Genomic DNA, 20,068 nt, shown 5'->3' on the forward strand with positions numbered 1-20,068 from the left:
TTAGTGTCACCACTTAAATTCTTCAGACATGAAGGTGAGAAATGTTTCCTCCTTGTAGTGTCAAAACATATTTGGATGTCTGCTGAGTGAGGGTTTAATGGCTTTAGAGGACAATACTAGGAAAGTCCTAAATCTGTGTGACAATTCCCAGTGAGCAGTCATCCTTCCCATCTACTTGCAAAAGTCACAGAGGGAACCAGATGCGTATTCCTTGTGGAGGAAGAAATGATCTTGTGCTGAACAACTGTCACCCCTGGTGTACGTTCAGGATGTGTCAAAGTTATCAAAGTAGAAAATACATATAGTAGAAATCCAGAGCAGGGAATCCTGTCCCTACCTCACCACTCTACTAGTATGGGAGATGATATTCTCAGCAAAGAAGAGAAGCATGACCCATGAGCTGAGCTGTGACTGATGCAGTGCTGCTGGCGAGGCCCTCTCAGTGTATGTAGATTCCTCCAGTTAGCTGTAAGAGTAATCACAGAATAATACTGCCTCTGTTTGAGGGAGCAGGGAACAAGACTTCTTGAAACCTTCAGCCTTGGAAGAGCTGCTTACACTACACACAGGATTTTCCCCCAAGAGAAGATGTAACAACAAAGATGATCGCGTGTTTGGTATCATCAGGAAGAATGTAGACAAAAAGTGGCAATGAACACAGAGGTGTTATGCATACAATACACATTCAGCATGAATGAAGGGAAAGGACTGGTTCCAAAAATGGGTATAACATCCCAATATTTACAAAGAATGTTGATTGTACTGCATCAGAACCATCATGACAGAAGACAACTAAATATATCTTCAGCTGGATCCATGTGAGCAGCCTTCAATGTCTATGCACTTGTGCTAACTGATACTACGGTGCAGTCCAAGTGACAATAAGAAGTTATGCATACCTGCAACAAACTTGCTTTTGAATTTCTCCGTAAGATACGGTTTTGTTGTTCATTACAATGGATAGTACTGATTATCTTATCCTAGCCTATATTCCTTTGCTGGACACCCTGTTTTGAGTATAGGGCTAAGATCCTTTCGCATGATTTGCATGTGAAGACGACTCAAGAATTAATGACTCAAAGCTTTCAGATGTCCACACAAATTCCACTGGCATTTCTGTTTCTTCACACAGTAGAAACAGTCTCACATAACACCACACAAAAAGGGTAAAAAGGAAAAAACCCAAATAAATATTAATCCACTGAACCACCATGAAAACTAGGCCATAGAATAAACTATCCATCCAGTCTGCAACACACATCAAATTCAAAAGAACAACATGGTCAAATACCTGGATGTAGAAAGAAAAAAAAATCTATAGGTGTTGGAGAACAACATGAATCATTTTCCTATCATCTTTAAAAAACACTGCAGTTAGGTTTACCACCTGGCTTTCCACAGCACCAAAAAAAAAGTCTCCAAGAAGAGAAATTATTTTAAAACCCAGTTTTAGAAAGTTGGGTAACCAGCAGTATATTTACTTCTTGATTTGGAAACAGCAAATTGAAAAACAGTGCATATGTAATAGCTGATACTTGAAAGTTTTTGGGACAACTGATAGTATCAGTTGGACAAGGAACCTGTGCACCCAGTGGTCATGTCAGTGCCGCTATACCCATAAGAAGGCATTCTGAAGCAAGAGAGATTGTTCAACAGCGTAAATAAGTATCAGAAAGAAAGGAACAAAGTCTATTTTTTTCTCCCTGTTGAACACCAACAATAGTACTCTGCAACAAATCATTGTTATCCCTGACAAATATAGTAAAAGTCTACTAGTGAATCAGGACTAGACAAAGAAAGGAAGAGAACAATGAGACAAACATCAGTCACTCAGCAAAGAGCAGGGCTACAATAGCAGACCTGGTATGGATAAGAGTGCCACGCATTGCCAGGTGTATTGAGGAAGGCAGTTGTTCACTGCTGATGTGATTAACAGCACATTGGGGTTGTGGTCTGAATACCAGAAGCTCAATACTAGTACAAAACTGAAATATAACATAATGTTTTTAAGTAAAAATATTTATTCTGGAAAGTGTTGTAAAAATGTTTTGGAGCTTAAAAATGAAATGTGCAAACACTGTATGAATCAAGAGTTTCTTGGGATACAGAACTAAAATATTTATATTCTGACCACAGGAAAAATGTGTTAAAAGTTTTACTTACTTTGGATCGGTAAATTCATCCACTAGGACAACCTTCTCTATCAGGTCTCCACCAACGGTTCGAGCCAAATCATAGAAATCATTCTTAGAGTATGTCTCAGAAGGCAGCCAAAAGGACATGTCATTGATCAAAGGTGGATATCTGCTGAGCGGCTAAAAAATTAAAAAACATACCTTTATAAGCGGCTGGACTTGGTGGGTGTACCTACAACTGTTTCGAACTTGTATAACATGCACAGCCCACATTTTAGAAGCTTTCTGAAATGCTTTTTGAAGTGCAAACTGACCTCGTAAACAACTGAGACACAAGATTCTATACTAGGAAATGTCTTTTACAGACCCCCTCATAATCACTTTGATTCATTCATTCAGAAGAAAAAACTTGTTTTGTTTGCTAAAATCATCATTTATGAGCCTGAATACACTTTCGGACCAGAGCTGTTTAAAAGGAAGGGAACATTTGAACATGATTATTCACAGGGTAGAATTGTACTTTTAAAAAACATTTTTCAGATTTTTTACAGATTCAAATTCTTAGCACTTTCATGTATAAAATTTATATGTATTTTATATCATTCTTCTATATCATTTTGTATCATGATACATTTATTATTTGTACTGTCCAATTTCTAAGAAAGTCTTATCAATAGGTGCCTTCTTATTAAAAGGTTACAATAAGAAACACACTTCGCCTTAAAAAGAAGTATCAATTCTCTTCCCAGTGGTTTTTATAGACATCTAAACATCTACAACCACAAAAAAAGTACTGCTGTTCGCATAGTTATTAATTCCACAAGAACCACAACAGACTCTTAAACATAAAGAGGCATCTCTGCTGCAGACAGAAAGAGCTCATCTTGCGGTCAGAAAAGTGCAACTTGTTCTTTACAAAAACAGGAAGAGAGAGAGAAAGAAAACAAGACAATTATTAGTTTTTTAGTTTTGATGAAACTTCTCTGGAGTCAATGGGTTTCAGATCTTGACTTTGCTGAGACGCTTCCTCCTTTGAAGAAAAGAAAATGGTAATGCTCTTTCATGCCCTCTAGGTCATGCAATATCTTACTTCTGCCTTCCATTAATGCACTGCAGTTGAAATAAGTATGTTTGCACAAAATTGTTGGGGTCTGCAGAAGAAAACTTCTTTTCTAATTTTGCTCATATGTATATGATAGTTCATGTGTACACCTTGGTCTATACAGTATATTATCTCACTCAAAAATGATTCCATGCCTGGGAATGTTTTATGATGGAACAGTAAAATCCTAAGTGAATACCTGCTAAGGCAATAAACCTGTCAAAAAGGCAAATTTACAGCATGCTGATTTGTACAAATCCTGTTCTGTGGAGTGTAAACCAGCCAACAAATATCTGTTAAGGAATACAGTGCAAGTTTCAAATTAATAACCCCCCCCAGTGAATAAAATTGTGAATCACAAATGATTATCCAACTTGTTAAAGGAATAAACTTGTCAAATGAATTCATATCCTGTATACCAAATTCAAAAAAAACCTCGCACAATAAAACCATCACACGAGATCTTTGGATGAAACACTAATGAATGAAATGTAAACATCTCTGCTATACAAAAGTCACAGCTGCAAATGCTGGAGATACTCCTCAGCCAACAACCTGATACATGTGTTAGTGTAAATAAAGTCATAATCCCACAATAGACCCCTATATTCTCATTTCACCCCTGTCTACCACTATATTTACCACTGCTATATTTCAGCAACCTACTGAACACATCTTAAAGCTTGTGGGGACTAATCCAAAACTCACTGAATTCACAGATTTAATTATCCAACTAGAAGACATGGCTCATGAGCCTAAGCATGATCACTCCATTTGGGCAGGTGCCTTCTTTTCATTCCCACAGGTACAAGGACAGTAAAGAAAAATAATTGCACATTCAAGTAATTCAGTAATATCCTAAATCCCGAAAGGAGCAGAGTACCCACAATTCATAGTGAGTGAGTATTTGCTATCAAGTTCAAAAGTAGCAGGATTATGTCAGGCACATGAAAACAACGCTCTTTTTCCCATTTAAAATGAGATGTATGCAAGGACTGAATGTGGTCAGATCTGTCAAACGTACCTGGAACAGTCTGACTTACATTATCAGTGTAATCAAATTCCATGTGAGCAAAGTCACTCCAAGATGTAATAAACTGTAGGTTCTGTCCCTCCTGGATTATCAAATCTGTAAGAAAACTGCTTCTTTGACTCAGTCCATGGTGTTACTATCTTAGATAGAGCATTGTTGTAATTTTGTGTGTGCACGCATGTGTGTATGCTTGTGTGTGTTACATAGACTGGAAGGACAAATGCTTAAAACAGTAAGTGTAACTTGTTTATTATCAGGTACTAACCTTTTCTCAGAGCCTTATAATGCAGAAAAATCTCTTAAATTAAAAGGTAAGGCAATAATCCCCTATTATACTGTCCCTTCACCACCTGGCTGCAGTCGATATCATTGCAGTAAGTATTATATCAACACTAAAGTTAGTATAAGGATAAAATTCCTAGTTCTCAGATGTATTGATCTGTTTGTTGCAGAGCTGCATGAGCTACATAATTGTTTATTAGCTGCACCTAAATGTGAAGGGGACAGGACAAGAGTCTCCAGCTGGCAGGTCAAAATGAAGTTACTAAGTTTGTATTCAGGCACCCCAGCAAATACATACTGTGGTCCAACAGATCCCACCGCCATCACTGTCCTCTTTTCTAAACTCTCCTGCCCTTTAACAACAGGGCAGTCTAAAGCCCACTGACTTTGATCCCCTTCCAGGTTCAAGGCAAACAGCAGCCCCAAAGACAGTTTCCTTATGAATTTACAGATGTTTAGAGGCCCCTCTTCAGAGCAATGTGTTCTTCCTACTACTTTTTCCACTCTGCTGCCACCTCCAGCCACCTCCTCCTCATGACTTTGGCATGCTCCAGCACAGTGCTTGAAGAAGCTAACAGGACACCATCTGCCTCTACTGCCTTCGTGTTGGCTCCGATTCCCAGAACGCTGCCCAAGCCGGGACGCCCGGCCGTCCCTCCTTCCACTGCCTGACCACTCCTCTTACGATTTTGGGGAAATGAAAAGAGGTTTAGGAAAAGGTAGAACTGATCCTGCCTGAAGAGTGCTGCTGCCAGGTGCCGGCCAGGCCTGGCAGACAGCACTGCCGATGCACAGACAACTCTGCACCACTTCTTTGGTCCCATCAGTTTTGTCTCCACAGCTCTACTTTAAATGTTCTGTTTACTTTTCATTTCAAACAACGAAGTGCATGATCTTTGACATTTTTCAACAGCCTCAGAAAACAAGAGTGCTTTCCCAGTAACTACACTATCTATAGGACTTTACTGAGCCCATGTTGTAGGGAATATTGCAAATAATGACATTGCATTTTTCAATCACCCACGATGAAAGCATTTAGGAGCACTGAATTGCTATCATTTTTTTTAATAATAAAATGGAATGTTATGATGATCCACCCTTCGTGACACATGTTTACTAGTCATTAGTCACACTTCCTTCTCTGGTTAATAAATAAGCCAAGTGCTTACTCAAATGGCAAGCTTTTCCCTCTCAGGATGCTAATTTTAGTATAGAAACAAGTAGGTGGACACAAGTGCTGCACCCTGCTCTGCCAGCCTACCCAGCCCACGCCTAGATGTACCTGAGGAGTGCATCACTGACTCTTCTACATGGGTTTGTGGTAGAAAAGAGCTCTGCTGGTTTAGGGCATTCCTCATCCCAGCCCTCTGCTCTACCTTTCTGTCAGGGACTACTGCCCCTGCAGCAGCTGACAAAACAAACACATGCCTGTTCCTCCACCACTGCAGTTCACAGACTGCAACAGCTGCTAATATATGCTGGATGAAGGACTGCAGCATCTTGAGGCATTGGTGGACAGCTGTCTTAAGCAGCAACAGGATTCACCAGAATCCATCTGTCAGCGTAAAATAGGAACAACTCGAGCTCCGCGTATGTTGCCACACCAGGGCACTGCTCTGGACACCCTGGCAGCAGGAATCAAGTGGTCACCATAAGAGTAGTCTGTGTTCATCCACACACAACAAAGGATCATCAGCTGGCCTGGATGCAGATACCTCACAGCTCACGGGAGAGAGAACACAACGCATGGCAGAAGCTCCCACCTCTGGAGGAAAAACAGCTGGGGATAACACACAGCCAGTGCCAGCGAATAAGCCAGCACAAGGCCACAGAGCATCTTTAGCCCAGAGTCTTGAAAACCAGGATGAACCTCAGAACTTTCCACACATATTTGGCATCAGGAAAAAAAAACCTTTTTCTGAACAGGAGAAGTTTTGTGCTGTGGCTGTTCACTCGGTTCCCTCCTGGCTGCAGGCCAGGGGACACAACGAACGTGTAACAAACACGGCAGAGGAAAAAGCGGTACTTGTATTTTGACAGCAGTGACACAAATGCAAGGTTAACAATGACATGTACCAAGGACTGGGTTAACAACTCCACAGCAGCCACACTGTTAAAAAGCCAGCCATGGTTTACTGCCATCATCAGTCTAAGTCAGAAAAATATGAGACTTAGCAGCATCATGGCTGCCAAGGTTTAACAGTCCTGCATTGCCCATGTTTTGGAGAAATATGTACATAAACTATACAGTTTTAATGCAATGTCATATTATCATCGAAATGAAAGCTACAGTCCTGTAATAGCTAAGCATTTCTTAATATATTCCATGGTGAAACTACATTAATTCAATGTTATCGTAGGAAATTTAAACACGTAACAGGCATGAAATTCAAATTTGCAAATTTACAACTGTAACTTAGCCCTCTTGCACATAATGAAGTTTCCTGTATTAGTGTGTATGCTCCTAGATTTACACTTTCATATTTATGACCAGCGTAGACAAATTACAGTTGCTGCAGGAAACATAATTTTGGATTTCTTTGCTGTCATGGCTTAAAATTCGCAGTCACAATGTTCCATTATGATTAAGTTCTCTACCCTTCCCTTCACTAAATCAATTTTTTTCTCAGTCATATACAGTAAATTCTATCTATTCATACATGTATAGACACATACACATATACATTTATGTATAAACACATACACATGTGTATCCAAAGGAGGAAATGGAGAAATGTCAACAGAGAACTTCAATGAAGTCTGATAAGCAGATATACAGATATGTTCTGGGATTAAGCTGTTAAAACCAAAGCAAATGGACCAGTTTGGGACTGATGCACTGCTGTCCTCCTGCACGGAACGGCAGAAGGGCGTTAGCCTCCAGTGGTGCTCCGAGCTTCTCAGGGAATGAACACACAAGTATAATCAGCCCTTTTTGGACTGCAGTCTGCTCCCCCCAACAGAGCTCTTCACCTCTGCAAGCTCACATACAGGTATGGGGAACACCATGTGTCCATGGGAACATCATGTGCTCCCTGGATTTCAGGCACTCTGCTTGTACATGGACCATTTTGAGTGGAAGAAGTTTTCTTCATGCATGGGTGAGAATGCTCTGTCCTTGATTTTAATATCCTGTGAGTGCCTTTGAGTGTCTCAAATGGCTTCAAACCATTAATTCATTCAATGTGGAAAGGGAAACACCCTTCACTCTTTCTCACAGAAGCAAGGGGAAAAGAGGAGAGAGAGCAAGGGACGCACCAGGTTTCAAATGATCTAAAGAGTGCATTTCTTCCACATTGTGCATACCATAACTAAGGACCTGTTACATGGAACCAAAAGGAAATAAACAAATTCATGGTGGACAGATCCTCTAGTCACTATTAAACAGAGCAACCCAACCGCATTTTTGTCTTAGCAGCTCTCTCATGGCTTTAAGCAGGATCAGTAAAAGTAGAGAAGGATCACACTGTTTTCGCACTTGCTCTGCTGTTCTGCTGTTCTCCAAGCACTTGCAGTTTGCCATCATGGGACACAGCATATTTCAGCTGGACGGTTAGGTATAGCGTAACAGGTCTTTACTCTTTAAGAAAATCGCTTCTTTCATTGTATTCTGGTAACGATGATATTACCAAACTAAATCTCCTTTCTTTTTCTAGTCTAGTGATTTCTCATCTTAAAGCAAGTATGAAGGACAGCATAAAGACGTTGAGCTACTGAAGAGAACTAGGTGTACACCACCTTAGATACAACTCCTCTTAGGCATGGCAGCAGTACTCTGCAATCAAGTCTTCTAGGAGCTCTAGGGCTGGGGGAAGGGGAAAGATTGCCTAAACATTCCCACAGCCATCCCCATTTTCCTCCCTTTTTACTTTCCAACCAGCATGGTTCCTTTCCATTCTGAAAGGTTTTAATCTATCATGGTTGACAGAAATGGTTTGATTTCTAAGCTGTGTTTAAGAGCCCTGGTTCTGACCCTGCTTTCATTTGAGATGAGAACCCAAGCGACAGCTACCACCAGCCACAAGGAGCATTTGCCTACAGATACTGCAGCCGACTGGACTTGCCAACACACCCCCACGGGTCGAATCAATCAAGTAATATCCCAGTTTCCACTCCAACTAGTGCAGTTTACAGCTCTTCATGGGAGTGAGAAGGGGGGGGGGGGGGGGCGGGAATGGCAGACTCCCCTCTAGAGATCAATACCTTGAAGAAAATCATATGTTTGGCAGAAAGACCAGCTTGTTTGTCAGCAGCAGCCTGCACAATTAAAACAGCATTGGGTTACAAGTCATTGCTGTTCTTCATCTTGGCAAAGCACTCTCTTTGCCTTTACCTCCCTCATCCCTGGGCAAAAACAATCATGGAATTATGGAAATACAGGAAGTACCTTGCAGAAAATATAAGAAAGAAAACAACGTTATCAGGAAACACAGTAAATTAAACTGTTCTCAAAGGTGAAATGCCCATTCTAGATCCAGTCTGAGTAGGGAGGTGCCATGAGGCACATGCTGTCTTTCTAGGTAAGTCTCAGCCTTCAATGTGGGATGAGGCAGCTGTGGCCCCTTAGCAGGAGCTGCAGCTTTGTGCCTGGTGGACCAGATCCCTCTGTGCTGTGCGGTGCACACCACCATCCGAGCTCTGTCCCCTTCCCACCTAAGTTAAGCCCTATGGGGTCTTGTTGAAGATAAGAGTTTCTCTCTTGAGCCATATTACAGGTTACCTGAAGGTGTAAAACAAGAAAGAGTTTAATTGCTTATATTCTGCCTAAGTGGTCACAGAATCACAGAATAGTTAAGGGTTGGAAGGGACCTCTGGAGATCATCTAGTCCAACACCCTGCCAAAGCAGGTTCACCTAGAGCATGTTGCACAGGGTTGCGTCCAGGCAGGTTTTGAATATCTCCAGAGAAGGAGACTCCACAACCACCCTGGGCAGCCTGTTCCAGTGCTCTGTCACCCTCAAAGTAAAGAAGTTACTCCTCATATTCAGATGGAACTTCCCATGTTTCATCTTGTGCCCATTGCCCCTTGTCCTGTCACTGGGCACCACTGAGAAGAGTCTGGCCCCATCCTCTTGACACCCACCCCTAAGGTATTTGTAAGTGTTGATAAGATCCCCTCTCAGTCTTCTCCAAGCTGAACAGACCCAGCTCTCTCAGCCTCTCCTCACCAGGTCACCAGGTAGCTCTTCATATCATCTCATTTAGTCACCTTTTCCAATGTTAGTGAAGCACCTTTGAATAGAAAAACCCTCGAAGACTCATCACAAATGCACACACACATGAACGTGCACAAGATCAAATACGACCTTTCTTCCACACTAAAAGTTACAGCTTATTATAGAGGAGCCTGCCTGACAAAGGAAAGTCGATACCTAATATGACATTGAAAAATTAAGATGGGTAACAGCCAATGAAAAAATTAAACTTCTTAGATAAGCTGCTCCACCTTTTCTAAGCACCAGGAAGAATGTGCAAGAGGACTTGTGCTGTGGCAGAATGAGTGAGTAGAAATCTTGCCGTTAAACATGTTCATCCAAAAGTAAGGCTAGTTATTAAGCCTCAGTCGTCCCACCAGAAAGGGACAGTGTTCTTAAGCACAACATTACTTTAATTTGCAAGCATTTTATTACAAAGCTAAGCTCATTTAACTTTGTCATGGACAATGCTCCAAGTTTAAAGCCACAATACACTTCTCTGAGTGCAAATATGTATTTTAAACTGACCCATTGTCAAAAAAACCAGAAACAACACATGGCTTTTGAGATGCTTTCCAGACATAAAAGGATCACTTCTATGGCCACTGAAAAGGTTATTTTTATATGATTAGTAAGGAATTGAAAAAGTGCAGGAATGACATAAAAAAAATGAAAGAATTGACCTAATCCTGCTAAAAGCAGGGTTGTTGCAGTGTACATAGCAGAGATATTTCCAGACACCCATGCACTTGGGCATTTGGGTATGCCTTGCCACTTGTGATCTGATTATAAAAACCACCAAAAGATAAATATAAATGATTCCTAAATACTGGTGATAGCCTCTCTGATCTGTTCTTGACTAGTCAAATATAATTTCTCATTCCCACAGAACAGATAGGACTCTCAGGGAGAACCATCAAAAGGGATGTCTCTCTACTACTCACTTCCACATCTCAGCTTCTTACAAGCCCCTTTTGAAAGCACCAGGGTGAAGAAGCCTTACTTGTTCCTATAGCAGTTCTAGGTCTACTTTGGAAAAATACACATTCTCCTTATGCTTCTTCCCCAACCTCCCAGCTGATGGCCTACTGAGATAGCTGGTTTCACTGCGCTAAACTCCCATTTCAAACTCACATATATCACTGCAAGACAACTAAAAGCCAAGAAATGCTTTTTTTCTGGTATGACTTTTCCATTTGAGCAGTTGCTATCAGAGAACTGTCGTGACACAAAGGGGAACAGATGGGACAACCTATTTATTATGTTGTGGTGTCACATAGAAAACAAGCCAGTTTGTGTCCTGTGGAAGGAATCCAGTGGATTTGGAATCACCAAAATGGTAAAGTGAATTCTCACATCAAAACTAATAATCAACACTTAGGACTGCCTTTTGCACAGGCTGTCCATATTCTGTCTGTCCTTCCTACCCAAATCTCCTGCCCCACAGGCAGAATCACTCTATCAGTTTTTTTGTAGCAGTGGTAAAAAGGGCAAAGACGACACAGACCTCAGAGAACAAACTGTCAACAAATAAAGACTGTATGTACCAGTCCTGCACTTTTCTTAAAAATATCTACCGTACCTGCAAGGAACAGGCGATAAACTGGTATGAGTCAGCAGAAACCCAACTTCTCAGCAGATGCTAAGAATTTCTTCTTCAGTGGTGCTGAGCACCTGCAATTCCTGGAGAAAGCATTGGTTGCTGCAGGCATTCAGTGTTTGCCATGCTCAGAAGTCAGGTTTCCTCCTTTCTGTTGAGTTAGTTTGTATGTTTTTTCTCATTATGCTTAATAATAATGCCGAGATAAATAGCTCAGTGGGGTAAGATACTGCACATATCAACAATTCATATAAAAGATTTATATCTAAATAAAGAATGCAAGTATTTGGAAAAAGACTGCAGCAAGATGAAGATGTATTTCTTCCAAATACATAGCGTAACAATGGAAACAAATTGCACCCAACATTTTATTTCACCTTAGATGAGAAATCACATATAAAGCACTGTTGATTATATTTCCTTTTCTGCTCATTAAATCCACCATTCTGGAGAGTTTATTATTTAAATAGCAGAATTTCCAGAATACCTGAATAGGACTTACACCAAAATAAGCTGGCATCACAAATCTTAGAGGCACAAGTAACACCTGAAAAAGTCCTTCTTCCTGCCTAACAAGCTGTATTTTTTTTTTCTCTCTCCCTCCTAAAAAGCATATAGATTTCCAAGACAACGGCAATGATGCTTAGTATTTCTTGGCCAGGTACAACTTCACACAATGCCCTGGACATTGCTATGCTACAAAGGAATGTCCTCATCTTTCTACACTTCTCAGACTTACGAGAGAATCTGTATCATCTGGGAAATGCTACTGTAGATACTGCATCATAAAAATCTATGCTCCCTCAGAAATAAAAGATCCCAACTGCCACATACAGCAATTTACCTGAGCAGATTACTGGTGGTTTTGAAATATTCTTCACGATTTCCAGTGCCACTAAAATAGCTGAGTTTTCTTCTTCACTCGGGGAAACTGCCTGATTTGCAATGACTCTTGGTGAAATCCAGTACTTTAGTTTCCAGAGTAGTCAACTTCACTTTTTGACCCCTTAAGTACTAAATTCATACAAATCACAACCTCCAAAGTGCAAAACCAATAATAAAACACCAGGGTAGTGTAGCAAGCTGAAAACAGTATGTAACTTTAAAGCACAGTAGGTAAGCTAGAGAGAAACAGAAATGAAAGGCTCTACTTCCTTGTCCAATACTCAGAAGAGGGAGAAAAGCCCTTAATTCTTCCTTTCAGGCAGACTCTGAGCATCCCAAAAGCTATACTCTTGTTAAAAGAGTAACACTTAGAAAACTACAGTGAAGCCATAAGCCGAAAAGAGATCAAGCACAAAAAGTATGAAATGACAAATTGTAAAGAACATTTAAACTTCTACAAGCAGAATCCTTGTGCAGAACAGGTATTTCTTTAATGCCTTTCCTTATTTTACAAGAATCAGAAAATGGATTCACTATTGCTGATTTAGGAGAACAGGTTACACGTGGGAATAATTATGCAAAGTGGATTTAACACATGTGCAGGAGGATGCAAGCCTCAAAGAGGTGATTTCTTCCCATTATTAATTTCCATAAATTAATAATTTTCCATAAAATTGCAAAAACACATCATCTGCAGCATATGCACCCCAAAGCATTACTTACTTGCCACATTTTGGTTTAGGCTGTCACTACTATGGTCCATGTGTCTCTCACACTAGCAAGATGAAGGTAACTGAGGATGGGTATGATAAGAATAATACGGTTCTTCCCGACTGTGCCTTCTGTTGTTTGGCTATTCTCTGCAGCCTAATTCATATTCTGATCAGAGAAGTAGTAGCTGAAAATTAGGGGTTTTTTTTTGTTAACAGCATGTACTTCAAAAGGTGCTCCTGTTCACGCATACGCACACATGCACCCAGACTTCTCCTCAGCCCTCATTTCCTAGGGCCACTCTACAGCTGAGCTGCAATGGCTAATCGTGATGCAGATGATGGCTGTAGGGGTTTAGGAATGATTTTAGAGACCACTATATCAAAAGCTCTGTGCAAGGTGTATCTTTTAATGTAAAACATTGGCACAAATGCTAAAACAGCTGTCAGGTAAACTCATCTATGATAAAATCCATCCTTTTATCCAAAACTGGTAAAAAGAACTGGAGAATATTTCCTACTGGTGTCAAGACCTCTCTCATTTTTTGCCCCCCTTTACATTTCTGTGGTTGGGTATGTATACCAGTACATAAGTGTATCTCTGAAGACACACACTTGCACAGCATAAGTGCTTAGGCACATTTTAAACAGGAGTTTATTCTTACATCAAATGCATAATGTACACTCACAAAGATGTAGTTAATCCTGCTGTAGTCATGCAAATATTCAGATTGTGAAAATTACCTAGGATTGCCAGTCAGAAACCGGGGTCCCACTAGGCAGACGGAGCACAAAACAATAGCCCCTGTCCTGAAGAACTTTCCACCCTAGGATAGTATTGGAGAAGACATGCTGAGGCAGGAGGTACAAGACAATTACAACTGTAAACAGCATGGAAAACAGAATTATTGAGTAGGGAAACTGAGTCACTTGTCAGGTCAGGGACAAAGACTAAAGTCAAGATAGTTACTGGGCCATCCTCCTAGCCAGAATTCTATTCACCACACTGTAATTAAGCCAATATTTGAAAAATATTGGCAAAAGTGTAAGGGTTACCCTCCTTACTAGCTACATACTTTTGTAGACAGTAAGACTGAAAGCTCTGAACGTCTGTGGATTCCTGCTGAAACCACCAGCAGCTGGTTCTCATAGCTTCAGATAACCAATACGAAACCTATTGTTATTTTAGATTTCCAGGTTTACTCCTTCACCTAATACTAATTTAATGTGGGTTTCAGTATATGTATCACTACTGGAAATTGCTCCATGGCTTATTTAAGCATTTCGTATAACCATTATACTTCATCATTTGGGTTGCAATAAAGATTGGTTGATATATTCAGCAGCAGAATTACTCATCTGTGAGCTATTTGTTTTAAAGAGCCTCAGCCAGCCAAACTGCAAATACACAAGGTTCAGAGACAAGAGCAAACCATAGTAACATACGCTTTTTGAAGCTTATTGCACTTTTTGCTAAGTAATCATTTAAATAGTATCAGGTGTACTTTGACTGGGTGGCATTGGCTTTTGCCTACAAAAAAACAGACATCAGCAGCAAAATGATTCTACTGACATTAACTGTACATTGAAGCAACATTCGTAACTGGAAACTCATTTTTTATTTATATCATGTTGGGGTGAGCTTAAAATTCAGTCAAAGCTACAGTTGCTCCTTTTTGTTTAAAAACAAATTGGGAGGAAGTCCCGGGTGGTCTGTTCCCAGTTGCTGGGAATCTCTTTCACTTGTATTGATGACACACCTGCTGGGCATCCTACATTCTCTACATATTCACCTATATCCTCTAAACTAACAACATGCTCTAAATTCAGCCACACACGAGATGGACATTCTTGAGGCATCATTTTATTTCTTTTGCTTTTGCCAAAACCTTTCATGAGATACACTATGAATGTTATCACTCTTGAAGACTTGTGAGAAGCTAGTTTTCCGCTATTTTGTTCCAACTCTCCAGACTACAGAGAGAGGCAGGAGGAAAAAAAAAAGTGATCTTGAGTCTTTCATTTGTTTTTGAACATTCCTTTTTTTATGTGAAAGTATTTTCACATTAATTGCATGGAAGGACAATAGCAAACATCTGTTTGGGAAGATATGGAGAGCCCAGTTTGAAATCCACAGGACACATCTACAGACTCAGTGGCCTTTGGATCTCATGAGCGTTGCACAGTTGTGTTTCACTTGGGATGCCACCATTGGAATCTGTGACAAAAAACTTTCAACAAGAACAGCTGTATGTCTTCATCCAAGTTACTCTGGCCTTTCTTCTCTAGTCCGTGACTTTTCTTTCAACTACTTCTGGATTCCTTCCTTTCTTCCTCCAGGACTGAGGTTCTGGATGTCCAAGGTACACGGAAGGAAAAGGTAGAAGATTCCCAGCTAGCAAAGGCTCCTTTTTCCACCCAGGCTTCTCACCTCCCTCACTGATCCATGACCTTTCCCTTGTGCTGTTTATGCATGGAGGCCACAGTGCTGGGGCATGCTATCCAGTGGCAAAGCCACCTTACAGGTTTTTTTCCTCTCATTTTTCCCTTCTGGTTTTATCCTGCTTCCAAAAAGAAAAGTGCTGTCTTCTCAGTTGTGCTGAGGGCATGGGCCAACACTGAGAAGTGGATCAGGGAACTTATAACGGCTTTAAGGAAATACAGAGGAAAACGGGTCCCTGATCCACCTCACAGTATAGCCACCTAAGTAGATGCTGTGGTACAACTGGAACAGGAGAGCAGAACAGTACATGGAAACATTGGTACACGGGAAAGAACAAAAAATTATGCTTCTCATCCTGACAGTGTGAGAACCAAGGCTCTGCAAACAAGCGGTACAGAGCAGTCACAAACCCACCAAAATCTTTCAAAAGGAGAGAAGTTTCAACTGCCGTCTCTGATTGGACCTGCAGTCAAAAGAGAGGACATCTTCCAGGTGGACACACTGGTATTTCACATTGCAAGCTCCCAAAACCCCCATGTCACTCTCTAGGTTCGTTAGTAAAGCCCTGGACCTCCCACATAGCTGGGAATTTGAGGAAATAAATACATAATTACATCCACGTTTTAGAATTACCTGCCATGTCATAAAAACTCTATTGGTGATTTAACTGCGTGTTAGCATAGAAAACTGAAAGGATGAAATATTTTGCTCTTTGTACATCTATATACATATACACACATACTCCCTCCACTCTAAATAAATTCCAACTGGGACAGTTATGTACAAAGTAGAAAACTCATAACATTCAGAAAGAATATCTCAAACCAGCTATTTTGCTTCAAGTTACCACCAGCAAGACCAAATCTGCTATTGGCATGTGATAACGGAGGTGAACATGAGAGTTTTCAAATATTCTAAGACTGTGAAAACAAACTAGACTTATTTAAAGTATTTTCAAGGAACATAGGTGAAGGAGAGGAAAAGAGCTATGTTTTTGCTAATGAATATCATAGGCTTCTCTGTACATCTGACTATTATCAAGGTGGCTGCTAGATGGATGACATGAATTTGCTTCACACTTCAGTACTTCAGCAGACAACAGATGGAGATATTACTAATACAAATATCACTAACTAATCTAAGCACAAAAGGCTATTGACATTTTCCCAAGTACAAGCAGAAAGGAACTGAAGTGTTGCTGATTTGTCCAGGTTCAATGGGAGGCTATCAGTAAGACTAGACTGCAGTGGGTGGGCGAAGGGATTGAAACAGGGTATGCGTGAAAAGCTGCATCATCGGTATTAGCCCAAAGGGTAGCAGCTGGATCACTGGGAACCACATCCCCTGTCAGTGGTTAGTTTTACCAAGAGTTTCAGTAATATCATCTCAGTGCAGCCTTAGTCATGGGGCCTGGGTTCCGGCACACTAAGCGTTTTCACAAATCCAGAATCAAAATGTGGAGTCCAGTGATGGTTCCTGCCCCTAAAAGCTGACATGCTAACTGTATGAGGAATGACAAGCAGATGAAGGCTGCAGGTAGAGTCCACTGGAACCATGAAATGACACTCATCAAAATGACAGACAAGTCTCACAGCTCATCACCACCCCAGACACCTGCTTCCAGCTGTTTTGGTAGGTACTGCAGGAAATCAGGAGTTTGTGAAGGAGAGGTTTGAAAGAGAACAGGAAAGTGGACATCACAGTGAGCTCCTCCCCAATGTGAGAAGCAATATCAGAGAAAACCCAAAATGCTCACACAGGCATTTAACAAGTGGTAAGAAATGCTGAAATCACTGTCCAGTTTGATGCAGGCATCAGTTTCTGCATAAGGACTAAGAGCTGCTAGGTAAGAACAGGCTATAAAGAGCCTTGACAGTGAAGAAAAGCAACATCTCCTTGATAAGCCGCAGAAGGGGTAACAAGAAAACATGCAAAGAGAAGAACTCAGCTCTGCTGAGAAGGACCTGGGGGCTCCCTGTGAACAGCTACTGGGCATGAGCGTGCCCTAGCAGCAAAGAAGGCCAAGATCATGCTGGGCTGTATCAACATGAGCAGAGTCAGCAGATCAAGGGGAGTGATTATCCCCCTTCACTCAGTGCTCATTAGATCGCATCTAGAGTACTGCATCCAGTTTTGGCCCCCCAGTACAGGATTGACATACATTGACAGACTGGAGCAATTTCAGCAATGGGTCACCAAGATCAGGGGCTGAAATACTTGCCCTGTGAGAAAAGGCTAAGGGAGCTGGGTTTGTTCAGCCTGGAGAAGAGACAGCTTCAGGGGAACATAATAGCAACCTGCAAGTACATATAATGTGGCCATCAACAAGACTTTTAACTCCCATGCATGGTGGGAGGATGAGAGGCAATGGATGTAAGTCAAAACAAGAGAATTTCAGAATGGATATAAGAAAAAACTTTTTGACCATGAGGATAGTCAAGCAGTGGAATAGATTGTCCAAAAACCTTGTGCTGTTTCCATCTTTGGAGGTTTTCAAGATCCAGCTGGATAATGTCCTGAGAAACCTGGCCTGACCTCAGAGCTGACCCCACTTTGAGGAAGAGGTGGGCCTACAGATCTCCTGAGGTCCCTTCCACCCTGAATTAGCCTTAGATCCTAAGACTATGAAGATGAATGAATGCCAAGGTAGAGATGTGGTGGGAAGGTAAGACAGGGTACTCCTTTGATTCCCGTATTGTTGTACCTAGCACATTGAACTAATACAGGTAACAGTCTTCAACATCTTTACATATCTGCACTTCTGTACAGTGGCAGACACAACCTCTCTTTTAAACAAGAGACAGACAGTCTATAGAACCAGTAGCTGCGGTAAGTATCCTCACTCAGGTTTTACTTGGGGAAATAAAAAGTGAAGAATAGCCAGAGAAAGAAAGCACTGAATGTGTTTGGAGCATTCATTACCTTGAAAGGCTGAGCATACAGGTCCAGTTGTGCTCCAGTGAAACTGCATACATGTCTAAGCATCTGTTGACTATATCATATGATGGAAAAGACACTATATTACTGATTTGCAGTTCACTGGTATGTAAACAGCTTTTTTTTTTTTAGACCTGGACTTAAAAGTCCACAAAATTAAATTAGGATAGCATTGGATATACCAGTTTTTATCACTTCTCATCTGTTTTTGAGGTATGCCTGAGTTTTGGAGAGCTGTTATAAATGTTTCAATCATTACTCTTTCAATCATTACTCTCAGACAACACATTCCTTGTTTTCAACACCACCCTCCACTCCCACCCCAAGACAGATGATACTACTTTAAAGTACAGAATTGCTTTGATGGCTTGTAGTCCTAATTTTTGTGGTCACTCATACTTCTTGATTTTTCAAAAGGAGATCAAGACTAGATGTGTATAGTACAAAGTTTGAGAAGACTTTCTGATCGATTTAGAAAAAGACTTTTGCATCATTCTCAACAGTTTTTTGCCTTAAACCTACTCTCCTTTTCTGTACCTTTCTCCTCTTCTCCCCTCCCCCTCTTGTTTAAACTTTCTCTGTTTGCCCCCAGACTTTTTGATATTGCCCCCAGTGCCCAAAGTACAGCTCTTCTTTCTTCTACCTTCCTCTTACTTTGTCTTATCTCTGTGGTTTGTTTTTTCTTGTATCCAGTTTCATGTGACTGTCCATGCACTGTCCCTCTCCTCATTTCTGAGCCCCTATTTTCTTCTTTCCTTCCCATGTTTTCCGCCAATTGTCTGTCTTTAGTTAAGAATGGGAATTCAAGTCCTGTTTACTCTCCAGATGCTTGCTTGTTGACTTTCTTTACCCAAGTGTTGATCAGTAAAACTGGCTTGTATCAATGTTTTTGCAAATGAAGTTTGTGGTTTGTCATATTAAACTCTTGTTGCTTATAACAGCCATTTTGAAAGTTTCCTCTGCTTCAGCCCTGCAAGGTGCTGATCACTCTCAGTTGGATCCCAGGAAGTATGGGGATCTCTGACCTGAAATTATTTAGGCATTTAGGTTACGTTTGACTGAGCACAGGAACTATCCCATTGATTTAAATGGGACTACTCGCAAGTTCAAAGCTCTGCATGTGCTTCAGTACTTTGCCTGACTGAGGCCAGAGGGCTCAGGTTCCTAGAGCTTCAATACCAGCACTGGCTACAAATGATACGAGATATAACATCCTGATGAGAGAAGACTTGATGATCAAGTGATTTCTAATCCAGTCGTGCAGCTTAGTGCAGCATCTCCACAATGAAGAAAATATTTTTGCCTTCTTTCCATGGTTATCCAACACTAAAAAAAGGAGTTTCACAGTGTTCTGCAGAGTATACAGACAAACCTGAGATGATATACATCACTGTAAAGTTTTTATTGACCTTCATTTAAGATCTACGTAAGTCACTCATAAGAAATTCAACCTCACCAAAGTCATGACAATAAAATGTTTATGCTACACCATCATCTATTCTCTGTTGTACCTCCACATGCATACACACACATTATATATCTTCAATTACAGTAAAACTAATTAGACAATAAATCACAGTTGAGACTGTACCTCATTTGTTCAGACATCCATGTTAAATTTACATACTAATGGTTGCGTATTTGCCTCTAATAGATGCACTATTAGAAAGTAAACATAATAAATGAATAACCATTTAAGCATGGAGTTACCTAATCTTGATGAAAAATATCTGAAAATGTAGCAGC

General features: G+C 40.7%; 1 protein-coding gene across 6 annotated transcripts in view; it reads right to left on the bottom strand.

Moving 5' to 3' along the window:
• The window catches only part of FARS2 (phenylalanyl-tRNA synthetase 2, mitochondrial), a 255,388-nt gene that overhangs the window by 75,334 nt on the left and 159,986 nt on the right, over nucleotides 1-20,068 (bottom strand). For all 6 annotated transcript variants that reach the window (XM_068396120.1, XM_068396125.1, XM_068396121.1 and 3 more), the window contains one exon: nucleotides 2,164-2,315. In XM_068396120.1, coding sequence (XP_068252221.1) covers nucleotides 2,164-2,315 — 152 coding nt within the window. The remainder of the gene's footprint in view (nucleotides 1-2,163; nucleotides 2,316-20,068) is intronic.

Source organism: Nyctibius grandis, chromosome 3 (assembly GCF_013368605.1).
Source record: "Nyctibius grandis isolate bNycGra1 chromosome 3, bNycGra1.pri, whole genome shotgun sequence".
NCBI lineage: Eukaryota > Metazoa > Chordata > Aves > Nyctibiiformes > Nyctibiidae > Nyctibius > Nyctibius grandis.